We start from the raw sequence: 24,994 nt of genomic DNA on the forward strand, positions 1-24,994 counted from the left end.
AATTGTTTAAAATTTTTAAACTTTTTTTTTAAATGTCTCTTGCAAGATTTTCGAGTCGTTTTCGAATGCCAACTTTTTGGTACATTAGCAGAATAAAATTAACATCAAAGGAAAACAAATTTTATTAAAAAAAAGGATATTTAAATATAGGAAATAAAGGAACTTTAAAAGAAGTTTCATTATTGGTATTAATTCAATGGTTTTGTGTTTTTCAAATTTTCTTAACGGTTCCGAAAAATTATGAGATATTACCATATACATTAATATTAGATTTTATGCCATTACATTTATTAATTGTTGGAACATTATTATAAAGTTATATTCTGTAGAAAATGAGAAATTTGCGGTCGACAGGAAAAAATCTTATTATTGTTTTTTTCATAAGCTTAATGAAGTAATATTTTTGACACCCAATATTTATTATTTTTAATAAATTATTTGTTTCTTTACTATTGAAGAGTGTAGAAAAGAAGATGGAATTTAAACACACATAACTTAGGTGTGTTTTAGTTGCGAAACTATTGCAAAATTATATTTTATCGAAAATGAAAGGGTTTAAATTAAAAAAATGCGATTGCCAGGAAAATTGTTCTTATTTTTGTTCTTTTCATAAGCTTAATGAAGTTATACCATCTGACGCACGATATTTATTATTATTAAAGAATTATTTCTTTCTTTATTGCTTAAGAGTGTAGATAAGAACATGCAAATAAAACACACAATATAGTTTAGTTTTGGATTAGTAATATTTTCTGTACTGCATGAAATGATCATAATCTTATAAAGTGTAAATAACTACATTTATTACTAGCGAGACTACATTTGTGTTAGTTGCAAAATTTTATATATTTAACTGTATTATTGATCAGAAAACATTAAATGCAATTTATTAGAAACTATATTTCCCTTACATGCTGTAACTTCAGTTACTAGAACAATTTTCAACCGATTTACTTTCAATTTTGATACCATGTTTTCTATTAATATTATTTTTGCACCACATAGAGATTTTTTTAATAGGGATGATTGGTTTTGACTAATACAAGAAAATGTAATTTATTTTATATAATTTTTTTGGAATTTTTTTTCCAAAACATCATTATTCTGTGAGAAATATTTATTTTTTAGAATTCCTACGTGCAGCGCAAATTATGCTCAAGTAGTTTAAAAAAAATTAAAACAGAACCGAATTTGGATGATGTTTTTTCACCTTATGAGTACAGCAAGTTATGAGCAACTAAAAACAAAAATATAAGCATTTTATTGTGTAAGCGCTTTTAAAATGTTTGTTACTGATTAACTGAAAATTAAAATATTTATAAGATAAAAAAAATGTTTTTTTTTATTTATTTTTTTTTTATCACGATCGTTGCAACGTTCATTAAAAAATCCTTTTTTTACAGGCTTCTACTGTGTTGTTTCGCCCTAAGATTGTAAATATTTCTGATGGAAGGTGAAATAAACTTTACGATAGAGAAAACAATTTTTGTCAAGAAAAAAGGTAATTAGTGTTATCTTGTTTCAGATAATTGATTTGGAAAAAAAGTGAACAAAGATAACAATGTTTTTTTTTCTGAAACCATTAAATAAAAAACCTGAGATAATATTAGCTGCTCAAAAAAATAAATATATAAAAAGCAAATAATGCTTATTTACCTTTCCTAATATTGAGAAAATGTAAAGAAAAAAACAGTATAAAATGAATGAACATTTTAAAGAAAAGAATCTTAATTTTTTCAACATGGATATTTTTGGTAACATAATCATTTTTCAATTAAAACTCACTCTAATAACCAAAAAGGGATAAAATTACTATGTACCATGTTGGTTCAAGTAAATTTGAATCTACATATTTTTCCCAGTTAGAGTAGCTATTTAAAGAGCTTGAGAAGAACTTTAACAGCAGACTATCAATTAAGCAGGCTAATAGTTGAACCATAAAATCGGTAAAAATTTGCTGCAGCTTTAGGATCTAAAACTGTACCATGATTCCGTTTGAAATGAATGATAGCATTATTTAATCAAGAAGTTTGATCAAATGATTCAACTTTTAGCGGTATATTGAGGTTGCAGCAAATTCGATTCTAAAGACTAAATAAACTCGAATCATATTTCAGTTTCAACAGAAATTAAAATTTTAATCATAAGGTTAAAAAAAAATTAAATAAACTCTTTCTTTATGCTCTTGAAATCTTTTTTGCTTAAAGTACGCACTATAGACAAATAATTTATATAATACTACAGTGGTTTTTGAGAAATTATCAAGTTCAGGTTTGCTTAAACTTTAGTAAGATGCCAAATTGAACCATTTAAATTGTATCGAATTGTGTTACTTATGCCACTTGCCAATCAGCAAACCTGGCGCCATCTATGTGCATATTTTTCAGTGGCGTAACTTTGTCGTAATTTCTATCTGAGCCAGAGAACGATTAATCTCCAATTCAGTACACTCAGAGGTATCGATTTGTTATGGGAACTTGGAGGATTTTGTAACCCCGACAGATTTAAAGTGCACCAGTCACCATATAATGGTGGGAGTCACGAACATGAGTTCATCATTCTACCAATTAGGCTGTCTCAGCCGAATCGAATTGTTTATCATGCAAATTACTCCTTTTAGAATTTGTTTACCTGATAGTGAGGTTCAAGCTGAACAGAAATATGATTCAATTGAAAAATTTCAACTATAATCTGTTTATTACGGTTCAATATAAATAATCAGTATTATAAGGGGTCAATGGAGTATGGTCTTAAATTGTTGATAGTCAAAAGGTTCGATGCAAGCGAATTTCAAGTTTTTAAACTAAATTTTTTATCTAAATCCGTTGTTTGTAGGTATTTAAACAAATTTAAGTGGTTAAGATAACCGTATAAAGCTATTACTTACATAGGGATAAACATTCTTTTTTATCCCCAAATTTTTTTTCGAAAAACACACTTCAATGATATTTGCTAAATTATTAAAAAATTAGATCAAGGTTTTCATAACAATAAAATTAAAAAAAAATGATGCGTGAGGAGTTTTTTAAAGTTGCAAGAACATTGAAAAATTCCGTAACGAGAAAAAGTAATTTGATCAACGGGAACTGCATATTGATGTATAGATCTTCACTAATTACGCTTTTTTTTTAACTTGATAAGGGAAACTCCAGTTTGAACATGATTAATTGCATATTATTTGGTAAAATGTTGAATTTTTTATTGTCTAAAAAATTCCTGGTTTGGTTTTTAATAAATATAATTTGGTTTTTCAAGAAGAGTAACAAAAAGGAAGCACAATGCTACTTTTAATCTAAATTTATTTCATGCTAACATTTTAGCATTTTAGGAAAAATAATTTTTACAGACTTAAAAGTATGGCAGCAGATCTCCTACCAGCTAATACAATTGAAAATTTATTGCAGCAAGTTCCTTATCCACTTATGAAAATTTTGAAAAGCAGTTGCAAAAAGGCATGTCTTGCATAAGCATTTGGAAAACCAAAGAAACAAGATATTCTTTCAAACGTTTTAAGACGGAAATGACATTTTAAAAAAATAACATAATTATCGCTCATCCTGTGTCTACGAAAACCAAAAAACTGTTTTCATCAACCTGATATTTTCATAGATATGCCTTTATTCTTAAAATATTTTTTTTTCAAATTAAAACCTAAAACATTTCTTGTTAAAACAGTTAAATTCACAGTTCTAAAAATTTTTATGCTTTGTTATGCGTTCAATTTAAAATTTTGTGTGCTCAATATATTAAATTCATGGATATAAATTAGTTAAAAATTAGTATTAATGAATATACTTATGTTACGCTATGTTTCCACAATGATAAACAATTTTTTAATAATTATTCTACGTTAAAATAACAGCTATTTATTTCATATCAAAACTATTTGTGAGAACTATTTCTGATATAGACAATACCTTTTGCAGTGTCAAATAAGTGAACAGAACTACTCGGAGAAAAAAAAAACTCCGGTAAAATTACCGTACTGTATGATAATGGCATTTGTGGTATAAAGGCCATTATCCTGGTTAATAAAATTAATATATACAGTATTTGAGCCATTCATTTGGTGATTTTTCTGCTCATATGGTAATGGTTTACAGGAAATTCTAGTTTTCAAAATTTTAGTTCTTTTTACCACAAAGATTGTTAAAATATAAAGCTGTAAAGTAAATTTAACCGAATAATTTATTTTTATGCCATGTTCTATCATCACAAAAATACTGAATTTATTACACATTATGAAACCATATTTTTTTATTAATTTTACCAAAGCCATTACAAAGCACTTCGGTAAAAATTACCGATCTTTTCGTTTTTTCCATAATGTCAGAAGCACGATAAATTTTCCCATATTCTGGTAATTTCGACCATGCTTTGTTTTTCTCATTGCCAAATCACTTTTTAAATTTTACGTAATTTTGCGTAAAATTATAAAAACAAATTTTGTAGTTAGATGTTCCTGAAATTCCTTATAGAAATGGAGCAACATAAATGATTTTCAAATAAAGAAGGAATTTAGCATATATAAGAAAAAAAGAAGAAAGAATTTAACATATAAACTCTTAACATTATTTAAGTACCAATCGTAGAAATTTTAGTATCTATTCGTTTTAATAGATGGCGTGCACAGTCGGTATATTTAGCCTGGGAAAAGTAGAGGGGAAAATAGGGATGAGGAGCGAGAGCATCATCTTCGGATGCTGTCAGTGGAGTTCATCCCAGTTCCGTGTTGGGGTAAGTGAGATAGCCGACAAAACGTGTGTTTTCTCTATCCCTAGAGGGGGACGAACGAATCTTGTCCCCCCACGGAAGTATTTTTTGGAAATATAGATCTTCCGTTGAAAAATTGAGTTCGTATTTGTTAATGAAATGAACAGAAATAAACTGTTATGAATGGTATAGAATTCTTAAAATAATGCAGAGGATTGATTAGTAGTTCTCTGTGCCGGTTTGTGTGAACGTGTGCATACATTTATTACTTATTATTAAAGGTTTTCCTGTACATTCATAGAAGAGTTGATTTGAGGGAACTGTTTACTATTTGGTAAATAAAAGTGATGTGAGATTTACTTTTGAAGAATATTTGCTTCTAATATATTGTGATTTTTGGATTTATTAGCTAAAACTACTGGATTAGTTTGAAAAGAAAAAAAATGTGAGCTGCATTAAAGGAATTTGGAAATATTTGATTTTGCATGCGTTAACGGAGATAAAATTGAGTTATTGAAAATAATAGGCCATAATTATTTGAATAAATTAAAATTGTAGATTTTTAGAACTATTATCTGTTTCTAAAAATAATAACAACCTTAATGTGTTAATAAAAAGAAAATTTTTGATTGGTGAAACTTGCGTGAAACAGAGTTTAATAACTATCCAGAGTGTAATATTTGATTTTATATTGGATAAAACCAGCAATATATGCACTAAATATCTTGTTTAGTGTTTTATGTGAACAAAGTGTCAACAATTTTTGGATAACCTGTTTTAATATTTGATACATAAAACTTTCAAAAATGATAAATTTGGTCTTATTTACCTAATTAGTGACAAATGTAGTGATTAGCAGGCGTGTCTACTGCCCGATAGCAAACTTGTGATCATGTTATGAAGATCTCTAATTATCAGTGTCCATCGTGGCCGATTACGATTGTGATTGTTGGCGGACGGACCCTGCCCTCGCAGCGGGTGGGGGCGTCACGCCTTCACACCTCACCACCTCCCCATGTGTCCTGGAGATGACGTTAGATGCCGTGAAGAGCAAAAAGAAGAAACAGAAAAAACCTAAAAAACCAAAAACTGCCAAGGCCAATTCTCCTGGTCGCTGCAGACGTTGTTGTGGACGTTTTGCTGCTTTCTTGTTTTCTCATATAGGGTTGTGTGCCCTTGTTATCGGTTATAGCATCATGGGAGCATTTGCTTTCAGAGCTTTGGAGGCACCCTATGAATCCAAGAAAGCTTCTCAAGTAGGACTTCTTAGGCAAGAAACTGTTAAAAGACTGTGGGAAATAACCGATAAATTGAATGTCTTGTATAAGGATAACTGGACAGAACTTGTTGAGGCAGAGGTGCGGAGATTCCAGAAGCATCTGATTGTGGCTGTCAAAGAAGGATACGACGGTAAAGAAGGTTCCGGACAACAGTGGTCCTTTTCCGGGGCCTTCCTTTACTCCCTGACTGTTATCACTACAATCGGTAAGAAGTTTTTATTGAATACACATTTAAATTATTTTGTATTCTTTACTGTTCATGTGACTTTATAATCCTTTAATAAAAATTGTGGTAAAAAAATTGGTACACCGGCACTCAGGGTGCAAGTACATTTTACCTTAAAATTTTATACCGCAGTTTTTACTGCAATATTTGTGCAATGCACACTGATTCAGTAAATAATATTATTTAATATATTATCAGAAAAAAGGATATGATTGGAGGGAGGGGTTTTGATAAGAAAAAAGAGTTGTTTAGTTTTCCCCTCTAGGAGATAAACTTAATGTTATTTTTGAGTTAAAATAGACATATCTTGTGCAGAATATTAACATTTTACATGCATCTTAATATTAGCATCACATTTATTATCCCAATTGCATTTTATAAAATACTTTAGCAATCATATTTAGCTATCTATAACGTGCTGAATGCAAATTTTGAGAAACGGGGTCAATTGTAGTTTGTCTTTCTTAAAGTAAGTTATGAGTTTTTTAGTCCTAACTTTTAGCTGTATTTATGCTCAAATTTGTACTTTATCACATTTTTACATTTATTTTATTTTATATTAAATTAAAATAATTTTAAACTCAAAATGCATTGGACAAAATAAACTTAACATAACTGAATATCAATTTTTTTTTATTAATTGTGTTTATGGACACAACCAGATAAACTAATTAAATCACATTCTACGGTTCATTTGATAAAAATCAACTCAAACACAACGCAACTCCAATGCCTATTACCTAATAAAAAGTTTAGCCTTAATATCCAGCTAAATTTCTTTTTTAAGGTTTTGAAACCATGCTAATTGTTAAAAGTTTAAAAATCGTACAGTTTTGCATTCATGGTCTTTTAACCACACTAGTGGTTAACGGTTTCAAACCCGTAAAGGTAAAAAAATGTTCTTTCCCTTAAATTTTCCGGTTAATTGGATGGACAGACTGCTGCCAGCTATCTTGCCAAAATTTTAGAATGAAAATTCCAACAATAGACATTGCGGTTGTAAACATTAAATGTAGACATTAAACTTTATACTGATTTTGCAAGTTTAATTAAAAAAAAATACCTTTCTACACAAAATGCAGCCACGTAAAATATTAATTCGATACCGGCATTTTTAATAAATATTGCTTAACTTGCAAGTAAAATATAAAACGAATTCCTTAATAATAATTGCTCTAAAGTTAATAATTTTTCAAATTAGTTAATCTAAGATGCAAGCAATAAATTAAGTTAACCAAATAATTTAAGGAAAAGTTTGTAATTATGAAGCTATTTTATAATTTTATCGCTAATTTGATATTGATAGCCTAATTTTGAGTTCAAGCATTTTTCTGTAGACTCTGGAAGAAGTTTTATACTAATTATCTCAGCGTTGATCCCTAAAGTAATGCAATATTCCTTATAATATTTCAGGGTTTAACGGAAAAAGGCAATAATATATTTATGTCGCCATATTAACTATTTAGAGCTTAGAGATCTGGATAACTTCATATTATTTAGTTTTAACGAAAAATAAAATCTTAGTTGTTATATTAAAAAGGTACTTTCATTAAGATTATAATTAAATAGATGCAAGGTATAGTGTAATTAGTTTTTCTAACATATACCTTTATGTAATTTATAAAATATAATAGTATAGGAAATATTAAATATTTATATTTAAATGAGAAAAAACAAACAAGATAAAAGTAATCAGAATTTGATGGATTTTTTATTCAAGTGAATTCCAATGGAGATAGATTAAAATAAACCAAAACCAGATTTTTCATACTAATTGATTCCGATTATTATTCATTTGGCATCGATAGCTTTTTTCCCCACGTAACTTTCAGGTATTTAATATCTGAAACAGGGAAAGTTTTTATTATTTAATTTCTACGTGGTTTGAATCTACATTAATAATGATTGTTAAACAACAACTTGTACATCAGATGTAGAGGTTTGAGATATTCTGATTAAAAAAACTGAAATAATATTTTGAAATCTATTTTATTTATTTATTTTTTTCGAAATTATTGAATCTCGAGTAATATATTACTTCAAATTTTATTTATATTGCGCAAGATATCCATTATTTGAAGAGCTTTGGGTAATACAGAGATTGATGAATCACACTGCATCCAGAGGCGACATTTTTACATCGAACTGTTTTCAAATAAGTTGTATCTAGTAATTTTACTAGATAACTGGACAGTACTTTATATGGATATATAGAAACCTTCTGTTGACTTCAAGGAAATCGTTTTATTTTTCACCAAGAAGAGCACTCTGAACAATATAGAATGTGTCTTAAATTTCATTGATTTCCATATATTATGCAGTTGACTATGGAGATTTTTATTATATAACAGCGCAATACTTAGAGAAATATTTTATTGCCTGCAAGGAAAACAAGGTGTTTTTCCCCATGCTCTCCTGAATTCTGTAAAAAATGTGGCTTATAACTTTTTTTTTGGCTTCAGATTTTCAATTGTTTTTTATTTCATTTTAATTTATCAGTTGATAATCCAGGTTAAGAAATGATCCATGAAAAAAAATGGATCAACTGATGGTGCAAAATACAATTTATTTTACCATTGTTAAAAACTTGTCCATAATATTAAAAAAAATAGAGCACCACAATTTATGGCTACGGAAGATAAAGTTAATCAAAATATAGTTATGATAAATAAAAAAGCATACCTAAAAAGTAAAACATAGCTTTTAAAGCTTTTTCATATCTAAGTGTTAAAAAGAACATATTTTCTATCATGTAATTATTTGACATCATGAATTATTCTACAAAAACATATTTGTATAGCAAAACATAGTTTATCTGAAGGTATTCACATAACTAACTGCTTGTTTTATATAAAACATTTTCCCACTTAGGAGAGATAAAAATTCTTAAATGATAAATTTCAGGATACATAAAATTTACTTGGATTTATTCACGTTCAAGTTATTCGTGATAAAAAATGGAGTCTACTAATGGAGTCTAAGAATTTGGCAAATTTATTTTCCCAACCCCTTATTAAACTGCAAACTTTTTATCCTTAACGATAGTACTAAAGTGCAACTCTGAATTTTTTATATGATTTTATTGACACCGCAGATGATATTGCAGAATTGGCCTGATCAAAAATGCAGCATCTCCAATATTTGCTATTTCGGTTTTCCTCTCTCTTAAGTTCCTAATACTTCTAAGAAAGCTCTATACTCACAATATCTAATAAAGTACTTATTTCTTATTATAATAATAAGAAATCCAAACTGTAAAAAATTGCCGTAAGAAGTACCGGTACTTAAATGTTTTGGTTTCGGTGCCGGTACTTTTCATCACAAAATCCAATTTTGTCTGAATCAGCATTAGAACGAATAATTTAGGTTTTGATTCTTTACTAGTATGATTGATTCATTACTAGTAGGAATCAATTCACTTAATGGGTCCTGTCAATTAAAGTTAAGGGAATGACCATGCTTTTCAAGGATGGACGCGTTTTAATTAGTTCTTGTTTTGTTTTATTCTGAAAATTCTACTCATGAATTGTACATGACTTTCGGTTTCTTCTACACTGTAAAAAATTTTGTATAAAATCGCGCTTTAAAGTCATCATAAAAATCCGTTTCAACAAAGTCCACTTTTACTGTAAAACATTATATCATTATTTTTACATTAGTATTTATTTAATTAAAGTTTAGGGTAATTATTACTGTACAAATTACTGTATATCAGATGTTTTGTTTCGTAACGTGTTCCATAAAAATACCCTGATCTGATAGTACCGGTATCTTGAGTGCCGGTACTTTTTTACCGTAATTTGATCCAGAAACTTTTAGAGTGTATGGTATCACATGATTCGGAGTGCTCTGATGGCTACTGTTTGTTCTGGTTCTGTTGTCTAAATTCGATAAGTTTTAATTTAATAAGGTAACTATTATTGATGTTTATAAATCCATGTCAAAAGTTTTTAAAGATGTTGAATGAGATTTGGATCTCAGAACTTGAGAGCTATACTTTATTGATTTAAAGTCTCCTTCTCGTTATCTTCGGTTTAAATTCAATTCAGTTAAATTTATTTCCTTTTTCAAATACATTAACGGAGATGGGGATTTCCACAATTGAACGAAATACACATTTATTCCCCTTTTTTGCTCTAAATTAAGAAGAAAAATAACGAATTTAAAAATACAACACAATTTCATGCTTATAGAAAGCTTAGCATATCGATGCATCAATCATTTTTGTTATACCAAAGCAAATTGAAATGAAAGTATGATGCAGTGGAAAAGCCTTACAATAGACCTGATGCTAACTTTTCACGTCTGCATATAATTTTAAAAAGACTTGAATTCATGACATTTTTCCTGTTTTTTCCTGTGATGATAATTTCTACGAATTAGAATCGAATTAGAATAACGTATGTTGTAAAACTGTGATATGGGTAGTAAACATAAAATGTTTTCAGGAAAGCATTTTAACAACAAAAAATTTAATTCGCATTTAATATTTAGATAACTTTAAGTAGAATTTCTTTTAAAAATATTTTCAAATATTATGTCTTACGTAAAACTTTTAATTTCCAGGATTCATTCATAAAAATAAATTATAAATTCATTATTTATAAAAAAAATGTTTTCAATATTTCATAAATGGAGTTTTATAAACCAATTACTTGATGTCTCAAAAATAACCAATGCTAAGATTAATTTATTAAAAAAAAATCTACCAATCAATAAATCGAAATGTACTCTTTGCTGTGTTCTGCTTTAAAAAGCCATAATTTATTTTCCCTCTATTCCAAAATTAGTCAAAATGTTTGACACCGAATGGCGCTGTCGACTAAAAAATTATAAGCCGATGTTATTTGCTGCCCACCAGACCTTTTCAACTGAAAACTTTGCTCGTGTGACAGTGTGCATCACGTTATTGCTGCAAATGACAGTTATTTTGAAAATGGTTTATTTTATAGTGTTTTCTCAATTAGCAGCACCATTTTTTGAAGAACTTTGTAACTAGTTTTGAAACTTCATTTTAATGATTTTTCTAGCTTCCTAATCAGAATGCAGCAAACCATNTCTCCTTCTCGTTAGCCTCGGTTTAAATTCAATTCAGTTAAATTTATTTCCTTTTTCAAATACATTAACGGAGATGGGGATTTCCACAATTGAACGAAATATACATTTATTCCCCTTTTTTGCTCTAAATTAAGAATAAAAATAAAGAATTTAAAAATACATCACAATTTCATGTTTATAGAAAGCTTAGCATATCGGGGTAATTATTACTGTTCAAATTACGGTATATCATATGTTTTGTTCCGTAACGTGTTCCGCAAAAATACCTTGATCTGAGAGTACCGGTATCTTAAGTGCCGGTACTTTTTACCGTAATTTGGTCCAGAAACTTTTAGAGTGTATGGTATCACATGATTCGGAGTGCTCTGACGGCTACTGGTTTGTTCTGATTCTGTTGTCTGAATTCGATAAGTTTTAATTTAATAAGGTAACTATTATTAATGTTTATAAATCCACGTCAAAAGTTTTTAAAGATGATGAATGAGATTTGGATCTCAGAAATTGAGAGCTACACTTTATTGATCTAATATCTCCTTATCGTTAGCCTCGGTTTAAATTCAATTCAGTTAAATTTATTCCCTTTTTCAAATACATTAACGGAGATGGGGATTTCCACAATTGAACGAAATACACATTTATTCCCCTTTTTTGCTCTAAATTAAGAATAAAAATAAAGAATTTAAAAATACATCACAATTTCATGTTTATAGAAAGCTTAGCATATCGATGCATCAATCATTTTTGTTATACCAAAACAAATTGAAATGGAAGTATGGTGCAGTGGAAAAGCCTTACAATAGCTGATGCCAACTTTTCACGTCTGCATATAATTTTAAAAATAGTTGAATTCATGACGTTTTTCCTATTTTTTCCTGTGATGATAATTTCTACGAATCAGAATAACGTATGGTGTGAAACTGTGATATGGGCAATAAACATAAAATGTTTTCATGAAAGCATTTTAACAACAAAAAAATTTATTCGCATTTAGTATTTAGATAACTTTAAGTAGATTCTTTTAAAAATATTTTAAAATGTTATGTCTTCAAAAACTTTTAATTTCCAGGATTCATTCATAAAAATAAATTATAAATTCCTTATTCATTAAAAATAAGCAAAAAAAAAAGGTTTTCAATATTTCATGAATGAAGTTTTATAACCCAATTACTTGATATCTCAAAAATAACCAATGCTAAGATTAATTTATTAAAAAAAAAATCTACCAATCAATAAATCGAAATGTACTCTTTGCTCTGTTCTGTTTTTAAAAAGACAGAATTTATTCTCCCCTATTCCAAAAGTAGTCAAAATGTTTGACGCCGAATAGCGCTGTCGACTAAAAAATTATAAACCAATGTTATTCGCTGCCCACCAGATCTTTGCAACTGAAAACTTTGCTCGTGTGACAGTATGCAGCACGTTATTGCAACAAATGACAGTTATTTTTAAAATGTTTTATTTTATAGTTTTTCTCAATTAGCAGCACCATCTTTTGAAGAACTTTGTAACTAGTTTTGAAACTTCATTTTAATGGTTTTTCTAGCTTCCTAATCAGAATGCAGCAAACCATTTACTTTTACCATCCACATTCATTCATTCGGTATTACTTATATTCAAACTTATTTTGAGCTTTTAAAGAATATTAAAAAAAAATCAATATAAAAGAATTGAAACGTTCAAAAGCATTACTATATTAAAATTCTCTGATGACTATGATGGGATTCAGTAATTCTTCTATTTTTTCATTGACAGAATGTAATAATCATCGTGAACTCTGGCTTTGAAATAAAATCAACTTTCTGACTTTTGACTTCTTCAATATCTATTGATATAATAATGTCCATATTAAAAATTTTCTAACATAAATTGTGTCTTAAACTTGAAAAGATTTATAACATTTATAAACATTTTCTAAGACTTAAGACTCTATTACTTTCGGTTTTAAAGTTGTTTGAATTAAGCAAGAACAAAGACGAGAACAAAGATTATATATAGAGAACTCAAACAATTTGGTTTTCAGAGAATATTGCAAGGCTTTTAACCTTGTTTACTAAACAACCTGTTTTAACTCTCAATAATTATTTAACAAAACATTTAAATATTTTTTACACAACGCCTGTATTTTTTAAAAATTTTATTATAAAATATTAAGCCTTTAGTAAATTTAAGCCTTTAGTAGTATTAAGCCTTTAGTAAGTTTAAGCCTTTAGTAGTATTAAGCCTTTAGTATTAAGCTTTTAGTAACTAAATAATTTAACTCTATAAATAAAATTACTAAATTACATTTAATCTAAATGTGTGGTAGGAATCGGATTGGGAAACACTTAAATAATTTCGATAATATGTTTAAAATGTCAGAAATTTAATTAAATTTGATGAATTTTTTATTACATTGTTAATTTATATAATTATTTGAACTAAATAAGTTTTTTTCCAAAGAACTATATCATAAAAAAATTATCTTTTTTATTGCCGGTGGATAGACTGAGATAATTTAAATAATTGAATTTGTCTATTTATAAATTTGTTTATTATGTTCGTGTGTGTAAATCCACAGACACTAACATAATAACAAATTTATAAATCGACAGACTCAATTATTTAAAGTATCTGAGTCTATGAAGTCTCAAGTATTGAGTGTTTCAAAGATTGGCACTCAATCTTTGTACTATTCGACTAATTTTTGTTGAATTCTTTGAGTTAATTTGTTTAATTTTTTGTTATTTATTACGTACAAAACATTTTTTCCGATATATTTTGCGATTTAATTAAGTTTTTTGGGTAATTCTTTTAAGCAATTTTAATTTTAGTTTTATCTACGTTTTCGAAAGAAAATATTATTAAATACCCCAAATTTGTTTTATATGCTACCAGATAGCTACATAAAATTTAAATGACGGCATTTGACGACATGAAAAAAAATTCATTTAATATGTGTTCGGAGTCTAATAACAAGTAACAGTACTATTCCATTTTTATTGAATGAGTTGTTATTATAATGTGCAAATTAATTTCTTCAATAATTTGAGAATATTCTTAAGAAGTAATAATATGTAGATTAAATAGAAACATATATGCTCAATAATGCTCCAATCACAATTTCAATAAGATATTGTATGCTATTCTTAAATGCTGGAAAATCAATAGAACACAAAATTAAAAAGAAAATTCAAAAGTGAAATTGATTCGAAATTGAAAATAAAAAAAGTCAAATCCAAAATCTTTTCTTTTAAGTATTCAAATCACATGATGGTATTTATTAAAATAATAGCTGAATATAAAAAATTAAAAGTCATTACTTTTCTCTTCAAGTCTTGAAAAATGTACATTTAAGTTTGCATACTTAAAATGTAAAAGAAATGAAAATTTAAAAATTCTTATGTCAAATTTAAGTTGAAAAAAATTTTCCGTGAGCTTTTCTCTTTAAAGGGATTTGTTAATTTCTGTGAAAAAGATTCATTAATTAATGAAATCCTAACCAATAAAAATATAAAATAATTGTTGATATTTATATCAGAAACAATTTCTGGTTATCATATTAACCCATTCGCGCAGATGGGATATCAGTGTTTCTTTTGTATATTTTTTTCTCGTTCGCTCTAAATTGGTATTTGTTAATAAAAAAAAAGTCGATTAACTGCTAAAAAAATCTGTTAGATTATCGAAATTATATTTGTACTAAAATATATATTCCAAAAAAGTCATTTGAAAATTTCATTAATATTCAAAAGAGTCAATTCAAGAATTTTCCTTAAAATTCAAAATAGCATCGAAATGTATTTTGAAAATCAAAGAAACTTCAGTGAAGAATAGCTGTTTCTCTTGAATCTAAATAACGGCTAATTTAAAAATAAATAAATATTGTTTGGAAGTGAATCAGTATTGGAAAACGAATAAAACGCAAAAAAGGTACACGAAAAAAGGGATCCGATGCTATATTATGTAACAAAAAAATATTAAAATAATAAATACAATATTTTTCACTTATTTTGACCTAAATTAATACAATTAAATGAAAAAGATTTGAAAAATATGTTTAATAAAAATTCTGCGTCAAAGGGTTAATTCCTTGCCTGCATTTTAAACGTAAAATTATTACTCGATGTTTTTATTATTAAAAAATTAGTCGAACCTTTTCAATATATAAGACAAATAGTATCAAGAAAAATTACAAAAATCGATAATTCATGTAGACAGCTCCAAAGTTTCATCGTGTACCTTAAACACATAAAAAGAAACAAGTACAGCCAAAATCTAACTTTCTTTAATCAGATTAAATAAAACAAATTAGCTTCAGTAATATTTAACTAAACATTAATTTATTCATTTAATTATTTTGCGAATTAATGAAAATATAGTAATTTTCGTTAAGAATTATAATCCTTGAGTTTGAGAATAAACTATTTGCATAGAAGCTTTAAATCATGTAAAAAAGCTTAGCAATTTTATTTTAAAAGTTGTAATCCTGTAAAACAGCTTTTAAAGTGAATTAAATCTTATTCTCAGTTTGTATATTAATTAAAATAGTTATTATCATAAAATGTGTTGAGAGGTATTGACGAGGCGTTAATAAAATCACTAGACTGTAAGCATTTTAAGTTAATGATTTTGTTTGTATTTTGAAAAGTTTTCGTTAATTGCTGAAAAAGAGGAAATTTTATGGAAATTAGCTAGATAATGTACTTTAATTTATTTTTCTTCGTATATTTAATAAATTTATAATAAGAATTAAGGAGATAAAGTTAAAATATTCACCGGGTAAATAAACTTTAATTTTCAGAGTAATTTGCTTTTACTAGCATTCAAAATAATACGTGATTTAATTGAATTGCCACTTTTTATATTTTAAAAAATCTACTCGAGTGCAGTTAATACAAAACTTTTTTGATAAAAATATCACTTAATTATCTACATAAAAATAATTGCAATAGAAATATAATTTGCATAGTTTTTATTAAACTTTTTATTAATCTTTGGTCGTTGGAAAAAAAACCCGATCTAAAAATAGAAAGTTCTAATGTAAGCATTTATTTACCGGCTGATTCTAAAATCATAGGACACATTGGTAGAAGTGGTGGGGCACATTGTAAAGATTAAGAATCACACTGGAACCTACGACCAGAGAAGTCATGGGATGCCATTAGGGGCGCTTCTTTATTATGAACTGTTTCTAAGTGTGACCTTAAACAGGCACTTTTATTTATGTAAGTTATCTTACTTTGAATGTTTTCTAATAATTATTGTTAAAAATTTCACTCAAATTGGTTTAATATTAGTAGTTTAAACGTAATTTAATGATTTGACAAGCTTGTCCATCTCCAAATCCTTAAATTACGATGAAACAGCTAATATTCAACCAATTTAAATGCAGTTTTTGATAATAATCATTAGGAAAACAATAAAATTAAGATAATATAGATAAATAAAAGTACGATTTTAAAAGCAGACGTAGAAATTGTTCATAATTGGGAAGCACCCCCCAACGGCGTTCAATGACATTTCAAGTTATGGGGTTCTATGTAAATTTTAGTGTTTAATATGGGCCCTACCACCCCTTTAAGTTTGTCTGATGTTAAGATTGTTATGATGCTACTTAGTTCCTTTCAACTTGGTACACATTGTAGCCGAGAGGGTAAACTAGATAATCTATCAGTATGACTATCAGAATGGGGCCTTGAATATCATCCTTAGTACTACAATATTTCTACCATTTTTTAAACAAACAAAGAGTTCCCTTGCGCTACTCGATTTCTGTCCTCCAATGTCCGGTTAAATTTAAGTTTTGCTGTTTTGAAACCATGGTTGTTGTAAAAGTTTTCAAACCTGCATAATCTTGAATTTACGGTTTTTTCATATAACTAATTGTAAACTGTGTTTCATAACCGTAAAGGAAAAGAAATGTTCCGAACCATAAACTTCATAGTTAACAGGAGGAACTGACTGCTGCCGGTTATTTTACCGTCATTTTAGAATGGAAAACTTAACAGTGTTGTTTATGTTCGTATATGAAACTTGTCAGCATTCTTTTAACTTCAGTTTTGCTTCATAATGTACCAAATTCGATCTGCGGAGGTACACCGAGCTTACCCATAAGCCTATCTTACCCCAACTCATCCTATTATAAACTGAAACAGTAACGAAATCTTTTTAAGGATAAATTTCAAATTTTGCATGAAAGTATGCATTGATCTATTTTTAAAGAAATTTTTTCAACTAAATCTGATTAAATATAAACTTTCTATTGAACATGTGGGTATTGCTTATTAGTGTAAACATGATGATCGCTAATAATAATCGGGAACTAAACTATCTACATATATTGTGGCTTTGGTCGTGAATTGTAATCTTAAATTATCCTCTTGTAGTTAGTCAAATCTACCATTTATCGATGTATTTAATGACTTCTAAGGATTCATGTATTCGGTCTCTCTATGTCAGCTACAATGGTGATTTCACGAAAATGATGAATACTGCTTCTGTGACAAACGTCCTGGCAATGCTTGCATTATAGACAAAGTATGAATTTCAAAATTCGATCCCTAAATCAGATCTATCAGTAAACTAAGCAGCAGAATTGTTGTTTCTGTTAATGAGTATAAAATATTAAATCGTTTTGAATCCTGTATTTTAAGCTACACACACATGTATTTGGTACCGTATATTATCAAATATCAGAAATACTCCGAATAAATTATTCCAAAATTCGATCTGAAAAATATATTTATGAGAAGATAGTTAAGATAAATGTTGTTTTATTTAGTATGTATTAAATCTCGATTTATACATACTAATTATTTAGTAAAATTAAGTAAAGTCGAATCTATTTATTCAGTATGTATACTATCTCGAATTAATTTCTGAGGACTTGGAATATTAGATCAAAGATGAATATTAAAAATGGGCCATGCGTTCTGATTACATTTAATTTTTTTAATGTTTTGCTAATTTCAACTTATTGGTAATCGACATTTAAATCACTTTACAAGAAACTAAAATATTCAAAATTCAATTTAAGTTCCATACTTGGTGAGAATAAAAGTTTCATTTTGTTTCCGTAGCGATGAAATCTGTACTTATTATTATTTTTCCACCAATAGAATTTATCACCAATCAAAATTTTGATTACATTCCGTCAAGTCAAAGTGTTCAATTTTTAACTGAAACATTGTATCTGATGTCAATACAACTTTTGTTTCTTAAGCCTCAAAAATAAATAAATAAATAATTAAATAAATAAATAAATAAATAAAAATTATCGCTTTTTTAATAATTAAAAATACCACCAATCAACGTTCCAACACATTTTTGACATAAGCTAATATACATGAGATTTTTGATTTTATATATACTCGTTAGCTAACGTGTCTATTAAATGGAAATAATTTTAAAAAATTGCTTAACAAATCACATTTTTTCTAGCTTATTTTTAAAGAAGAAAGTATTCATTTTTTTGTTATTACTAAAACGTAAAACGTTGTTGCACGCAATTCGAATATACCACCATGTACTCTGTAAAAAAATACTAGATCGATTCAAGCTGAAAAGTACCAGCACTCAAGGTGCCTGTACTTTTTACTGTAAAATCTTTTTTTACCATAGAATTTTCCGGAACAAGATATCTGATACACCGTAATTTTTACAATATTAACTATAAAATCACAAAATAATTGCAATTAAATAAATCAAGTAAATATTACGGTATAAAATTTGAGGGTAAAAATGTGGTGTGGATGTTGCACTCAGGATGCCAGTATTTTTTTCTTACCGTGATTTGCTAACAATTTGATTTTTTCAGATATCTAGGGGATATCTATCTCTGTGACGGGTCAGAAACTTTCTCTGCATACCCTTACCATACCTTACTGTGTAATCTTACCTTACCAGTTATCATTTTCATATCATATTTATATACATAAATTTGACCTTAATATAAAGAAATCATTATTATTTAATCTAATCTTGTTTGTGAGAATTTGAATTTAAATATGTATTGCTACAAAACACATGACGGAGAAATTAATTTAAACTATAACTGTATTTAAATTATAATTGTATTTTAATAGTACAGAGGCAGAATAGTTTTTAACTCGTAAAGCAAAATTTATACAAAAATACAAGGCCATAATACTCGCCTTAAAATACAGCAAAGCATTGCTAATACTGACAAGCCATCTTTTACTTTTATTTGTGCATTTTATAGTTAAAATGAATTCTAGAAAATAGTATTTGATAAATAAGTTCCTAACCTTCATTAAAGCAAATTTATTATGCACATTTTTAAATGCGTTAATTGAAAATTTTCATTAATGAACATAATTAAAAGTGGCTTAACCCTTAAATCATTCCTTTGCTTCCCCTTTCAGCAATGCTATAGAGTGTGAAAAGGGATACAGTGAATATTTAAATGAATCGAACGCTCCCCGGGAATTATTTCATTAAGCGTATAGATTCAATTTACAAGTTCTTTAAATCAAATGTTATCAGCTTCTTTTCCTCCTGCGGATACTTTATGTCCTCGCTCTTTTTCCGATATCCTATGCCACCAGTACTCTTTCTTTAATTCTTTCTGTTTTATTTTCTTACGTCGTTTCATTAATTTATGAATTCGAATATCATTTATTGCTTTTGAATGTTATGTTCTTCAAGATCTTTCTCTAATTTGCTATTAAATTTTTATGATCGGAATTTGGTTACTGCTAGGGATTCTTAGGTTTATTTTTTAATAGCGAAACTTTTAATTCCAAACAGAATTTAAAATCGTTACTTGGCTTAGAAAAAAATTGGAGCGAAATGAAATACCATAATTTTTGGGATTTCATTAATAAATATTTACTCTGCAACTGCTGTTAGTTATGATATTTATTCGATAACAGAGTGTTCCGTAATGATTGTCCTTAAAACATATTTTTAAAATCCCTGTCAAAAAAGCGTTAAAGAAAAATAATGAATGCGTTAGGGAGTGCAAATTAATTTTAAAACAAGAAAAAACAAAGCAAAAGCCATGTCGAAAACATAATTATTCACTGCTAAAGAAAACGAGAATGAAAACATCAAAACCTGTTTGACTGCCGGATATTTTTAGAAACAACTCCAAGTTTTAGTAGGTATTCAAATTGTTTTTGATGCTTTAAATATATCCCTCTTTATTAGTGATCTAATACTTTTTGGTAATGTCTTTGCTTCCTCCACGCTTACAATTCTGTTTGAGGCCCCTAAAATGTATATTTTTTGGCATTATCTTTGTCAAAAATTTAAAATTCATACATTAAACACTGGGAATACGGTACACCCTAAACATTTAAAAATCATTTTTTTCCTTACAAAAAGTTTAAAATAAATTTAATATAATCTTTTTTACTTTTAAATATTATAAATATGAATACTTATTCCTATGCTTTATATGTAGCAAAGAATTTAGTCCACATGTATTGTAAATTCATGCATACAAAAATATTCAGTTTTCTATTTTGCTCGTTAAAGCAGCTCTGCTATAAATCATCACTAAACTTCTCCTCTACACTTTATTTAATTGATTTTACACCAGAGGAGAAAATTTCATAAATTTATTTAGTTTGCTTTCTCACTAACAACCACCATTCATTTATTACAAATTATATTTTATAATAATTTCAATTAGATGGTGGTAAAGAGTTCATAATGTTTGGGTTGAAACATACCATAAATTAAAACTTGAATGTTTACTTATATTCATTAATTTATCTTAGCTAACTGATATATTTAGCTAAAGATATTTCCTTTTAATAATAAGACAGGTCGCGTAAGACGAAGAATTATTGTCTGTAGAAAGGATTTGTCCTTTTTGTGTATTTCAATCCTTTATATTTTTTAATAAATTCCAAACAATGTATCTTCAAGTTATGCTTTTAAAAACTTAACCAAAGTTACTAGATGAAGACAAATTAATTTAGCTGTTAAATATAAGTTTAAGAGTAATAACAAACTTGAAGTTGAAAATTTATACTTAATAAATTTGCATTTAGACAGGAGTTTTCATAAATACTGATATTTTTACCCTACCTTTTGTTTTTGTAAAGAGGTTTCGAGGATTTACAATAAGAAAAGTTGTGAATTTTTGAAAAAAAAAAAAAGATTACATGCTATGAGCTGTTTTATTCTGAGTAGTCTGACACCAAATATAAGATAATAATCAATTTTTTTTCAAAATTACTGCAAAAATATTGAAACCCACTCTCTGGAAACAAAAAATAAAACTTCGAAACTGTAATCCCGTTTATTTGTTTAAAGTAATTTATTCTAAGTTTTTATTTAAATTGTTTTTCTCAACTAAATTTTTTGCACTTGGTGCTTAAGATTATTTCACTTCTAATAAGTAAAAATTTGATAATAATTTTATATAAAGTATGTTGCTAAAATTCACACAAACACTTGAGTATCGATAAATATTTCATATTTTTTTAGTAAAAATAATTTTTTTTACTGTAAAATATTATACTGTAATTTCTACAATGATATTTATTTAATTGGAGTGATTCAGTAATTTTAATGTAAAAATGACGGTATATGAGATATTTTGTTTCGTAACATGTTCTGGTAAAAAGTACTGTAATTTAATCCTTCTTTTACTGTGTATGAACTTTTTCTACAAACATTAAGAAATTAATGTTTCATTATTCTCCTCATGACCACTTTCCCCCCTCTTCGCTAATAAGGATTTTATAAAAAAAGCTAAAAAGTAAAAATTGCTGAGTAATGATTTAACTAAAGCATCTATCGAAAATGTAATGTAATGTATTCTTAAAGAAAGTAATGTAGAATTATTATAACCAAATTCGAAAATTTCGAAGAACGAAGGGAAAAAAGAATGTTTTTATGTTCAAATTGCAATTCAACACTATAAAAGATTACAGATCAAATTTCGGTAAACATTTAACATTTCACGTTTAAATAACTATCGTGTTTAACTGCAAGTTTTATGCACCAAATTTATGTTTTGTTCTTCTTATATGTGGTTCATGATCTTCATGTGATATTTCAGCTTTGTTTATTGATGTTTGACACTGATGATAAATAGCGTATAACCTTGTTTAACATAAAATTACTATACCTCTTAAAATTTAACTCAAATATAGTTTTGTTTCAACGGCTATGTGAAGTTTTATTTGACACGTCTCTTAATAGAAAAAAAATGTTATCTGTCTAACCACGCGATAATTTTTAAATCTTATTCCATTTCATCAAATTAACTTTTGAAAATATTTCCGATTTAGAGTGTATGGCAGTTGATATAATCCTTGATCGCTGTCAAAGTTCCAATCATCTAATATTCACAAAAAAGACTTTAGATAAGTTGTAAGTGATGTTGATCAAATTTCTCATACAGGTACTATACTTGTATTCTGACCACTACTTTATCACACGCTATTTTGTCCTTTGAGTTAATTTATTTCCATCAAAGAAGACTTTCTCGGAATTCATACCTTTATTCTCTCTTACACGGCGAAGGAAATTCTAGTAAAATTACCGTATTATATGATAATGAAATTTCTGGTTTTAAAAAAATCACAATACTATTAATAAAACCAAACTATACGGTATTTAATCCATTTAGTTGGCATTTTTTCCGTTCGTATGGTAACAGTTTATCAAAAATTACTGTTTTCAAAATTATGGTTCTTATTACCAAACATTTATCACCAAAATACAAAAAGAAAACCGAATAAATGGTATTTAGGCCATTCTCTAAGATATCACGATAAAGTTACCAAATTTTATTCCATATTATAAAGCCATACTTTATGGTTAATTTTATAGAACTCTTTCCCTAAGTGTTTCAATAAAAATTACTGAGTATTTCGCTCTTCCCTTGAAAATATGGTAAACTTTTCCATATTTTGGTAGTTTTGACCATATTTTTTCTCATTTTACTATCACCCATTCAGTGATCCAAAAGATAAGTATTTTAAACATGCGCTGTGAAAGGATTTTAATTCCATTGAAACCATTAGAAGAAAATGCAGGAAAGAAGCCTCAACAATTGTAATGGATAGTTTTAAAATGATAAAAACATTCAAATTGTGACATTAACACGAACTTATTACGCGCATTTGATATATTTCAACTATTTTTTATGTGTTTCAGTAAATACCTTGTTATTGATCAAATTTCCTAAAAATGTGCTAAATAAGATCCAAACTTTCATTAATTAACATAACTAAAAGGAATTTAACTTTTAAATTATTTCTTTTATCTACATTTGAGTACCGTGTTAGGGTTTAAATGTGAGAAGGGGATACAGTGAATATTTAAATGAATCGAATGCACGTTGGGATTTATTTCATTAAGCGCAAAGATTCAATTTACAAGTTTCTCTTAATGAAATGTTATCTGCTTCCTTTCCCTTGTGTAGATTCCTTCTGTTCTTTATCTTTTCCTGTTATTCTATGCTTTCACATCATCTTCTTTCAACTCTTTCATCTTTATTTTCATTCTTCCGTTCATTAATTTACTATTCTAAACATCGCTTCGAATCATCGACTAAAGTGTTTCTCATAATTTTTCTCGTTAAGAACAAGTAATCTATTGCGATTTGCAGTAATTTTGAATGCTTTTAATACAAAAGGTAAGGTTTTAGCTAAGATGAATTTTTTTTGTATATTTAGCTTAATTGAAAATAATATTCCAGACATAATTTATTTCGAATACTATTTGTAAAAAGAAAATAAAAAATATTTTCACAAATGTTTTATTTGTGAATTAATTATCATGTTTGTTTGCATTGATAATTATTTTAAGTTTGTCCTCTCTACAAGGTACACAGAGAAAAGCGTTTGTGTAATAATTTCCAATACTCTGCCTAGCCGGAAAAGATTTCTATTTTGTGGTCCTGACATAATAAGTTTGAATGTTTTTAATGAGTAAGGTAGGATTTTAACTAAGTAGGATTTATCTTTTTCTCATTTAGCTGAAAATATTATACCGAATAAAATTTATTTCGAATATTATTTTATAAAGGGAAAATAAAAATAAAAATGTTATAATTTTTTAACTGATTATCCAATTACGAAGTTTTTGATAAATATGACGTCCATTAGTTTTTATTGATATGTTACATTAAAAAAAATTTAAAAAAAAAACCAGCACGCGATAAAATTTACCGCGTTTTTCATCCTAAGAAAATACTAGAATGTTCGGTAATTTATACTAAAATGCTTTGGTAAGGAATTTATTAAAATTAACAATAAAATATAGTGTTTTAGAATTTAGTAAATGTGGCTAAATTTGGTAATTTTATCACGATACTTTAGAGAATGGCATAAAAATCGTTTAATTGGTTAAATTTACTTTTTATTTTTGCCTCATAATGAGAACTAAAATTTTGAAAACTAAAATTTCCGTTAAACCTTTACCGTATGAATAAAAAAATACCAAATGAATGTTTTAAATACCGTGCATTTTGGTTTTGATAACCAATAATGCCATTACCAGTAACCAGTAATCTCATGTCCATTTTTTTTACCAGATATATCATTACCATAGAGTATGGTAATTTCAATAGATTTTTTTCTGAATCCAATAGTAATTATCAATATCTATTTAATGTATATAACGTTTATTTCTTAAATCTGACCTAATAATTTTTTTAAGAATTCAGAATGAATTATTTTGTAAAGAAGTAACATATATATATATATATATATATATATATAAAGATTTATTTTTCAACGAGCTACTCGGA

General features: G+C 27.4%; 1 protein-coding gene across 1 annotated transcript in view; it reads left to right on the forward strand.

Moving 5' to 3' along the window:
* The first annotated feature begins 4,671 nt into the window (after window positions 1-4,671).
* LOC107445844 (TWiK family of potassium channels protein 7) overlaps window positions 4,672-24,994 on the forward strand; it is a 398,665-nt gene continuing 378,342 nt past the window's right edge. The window contains exon 1 of the mRNA XM_043049500.2: window positions 4,672-6,198. Coding sequence (XP_042905434.1) covers window positions 5,742-6,198 — 457 coding nt within the window. The 5' untranslated portion in view covers window positions 4,672-5,741. The remainder of the gene's footprint in view (window positions 6,199-24,994) is intronic.

The sequence above is a fragment of the Parasteatoda tepidariorum genome, chromosome 5, assembly GCF_043381705.1.
Source record: "Parasteatoda tepidariorum isolate YZ-2023 chromosome 5, CAS_Ptep_4.0, whole genome shotgun sequence".
In the NCBI taxonomy this organism is placed as follows: domain Eukaryota; kingdom Metazoa; phylum Arthropoda; class Arachnida; order Araneae; family Theridiidae; genus Parasteatoda; species Parasteatoda tepidariorum.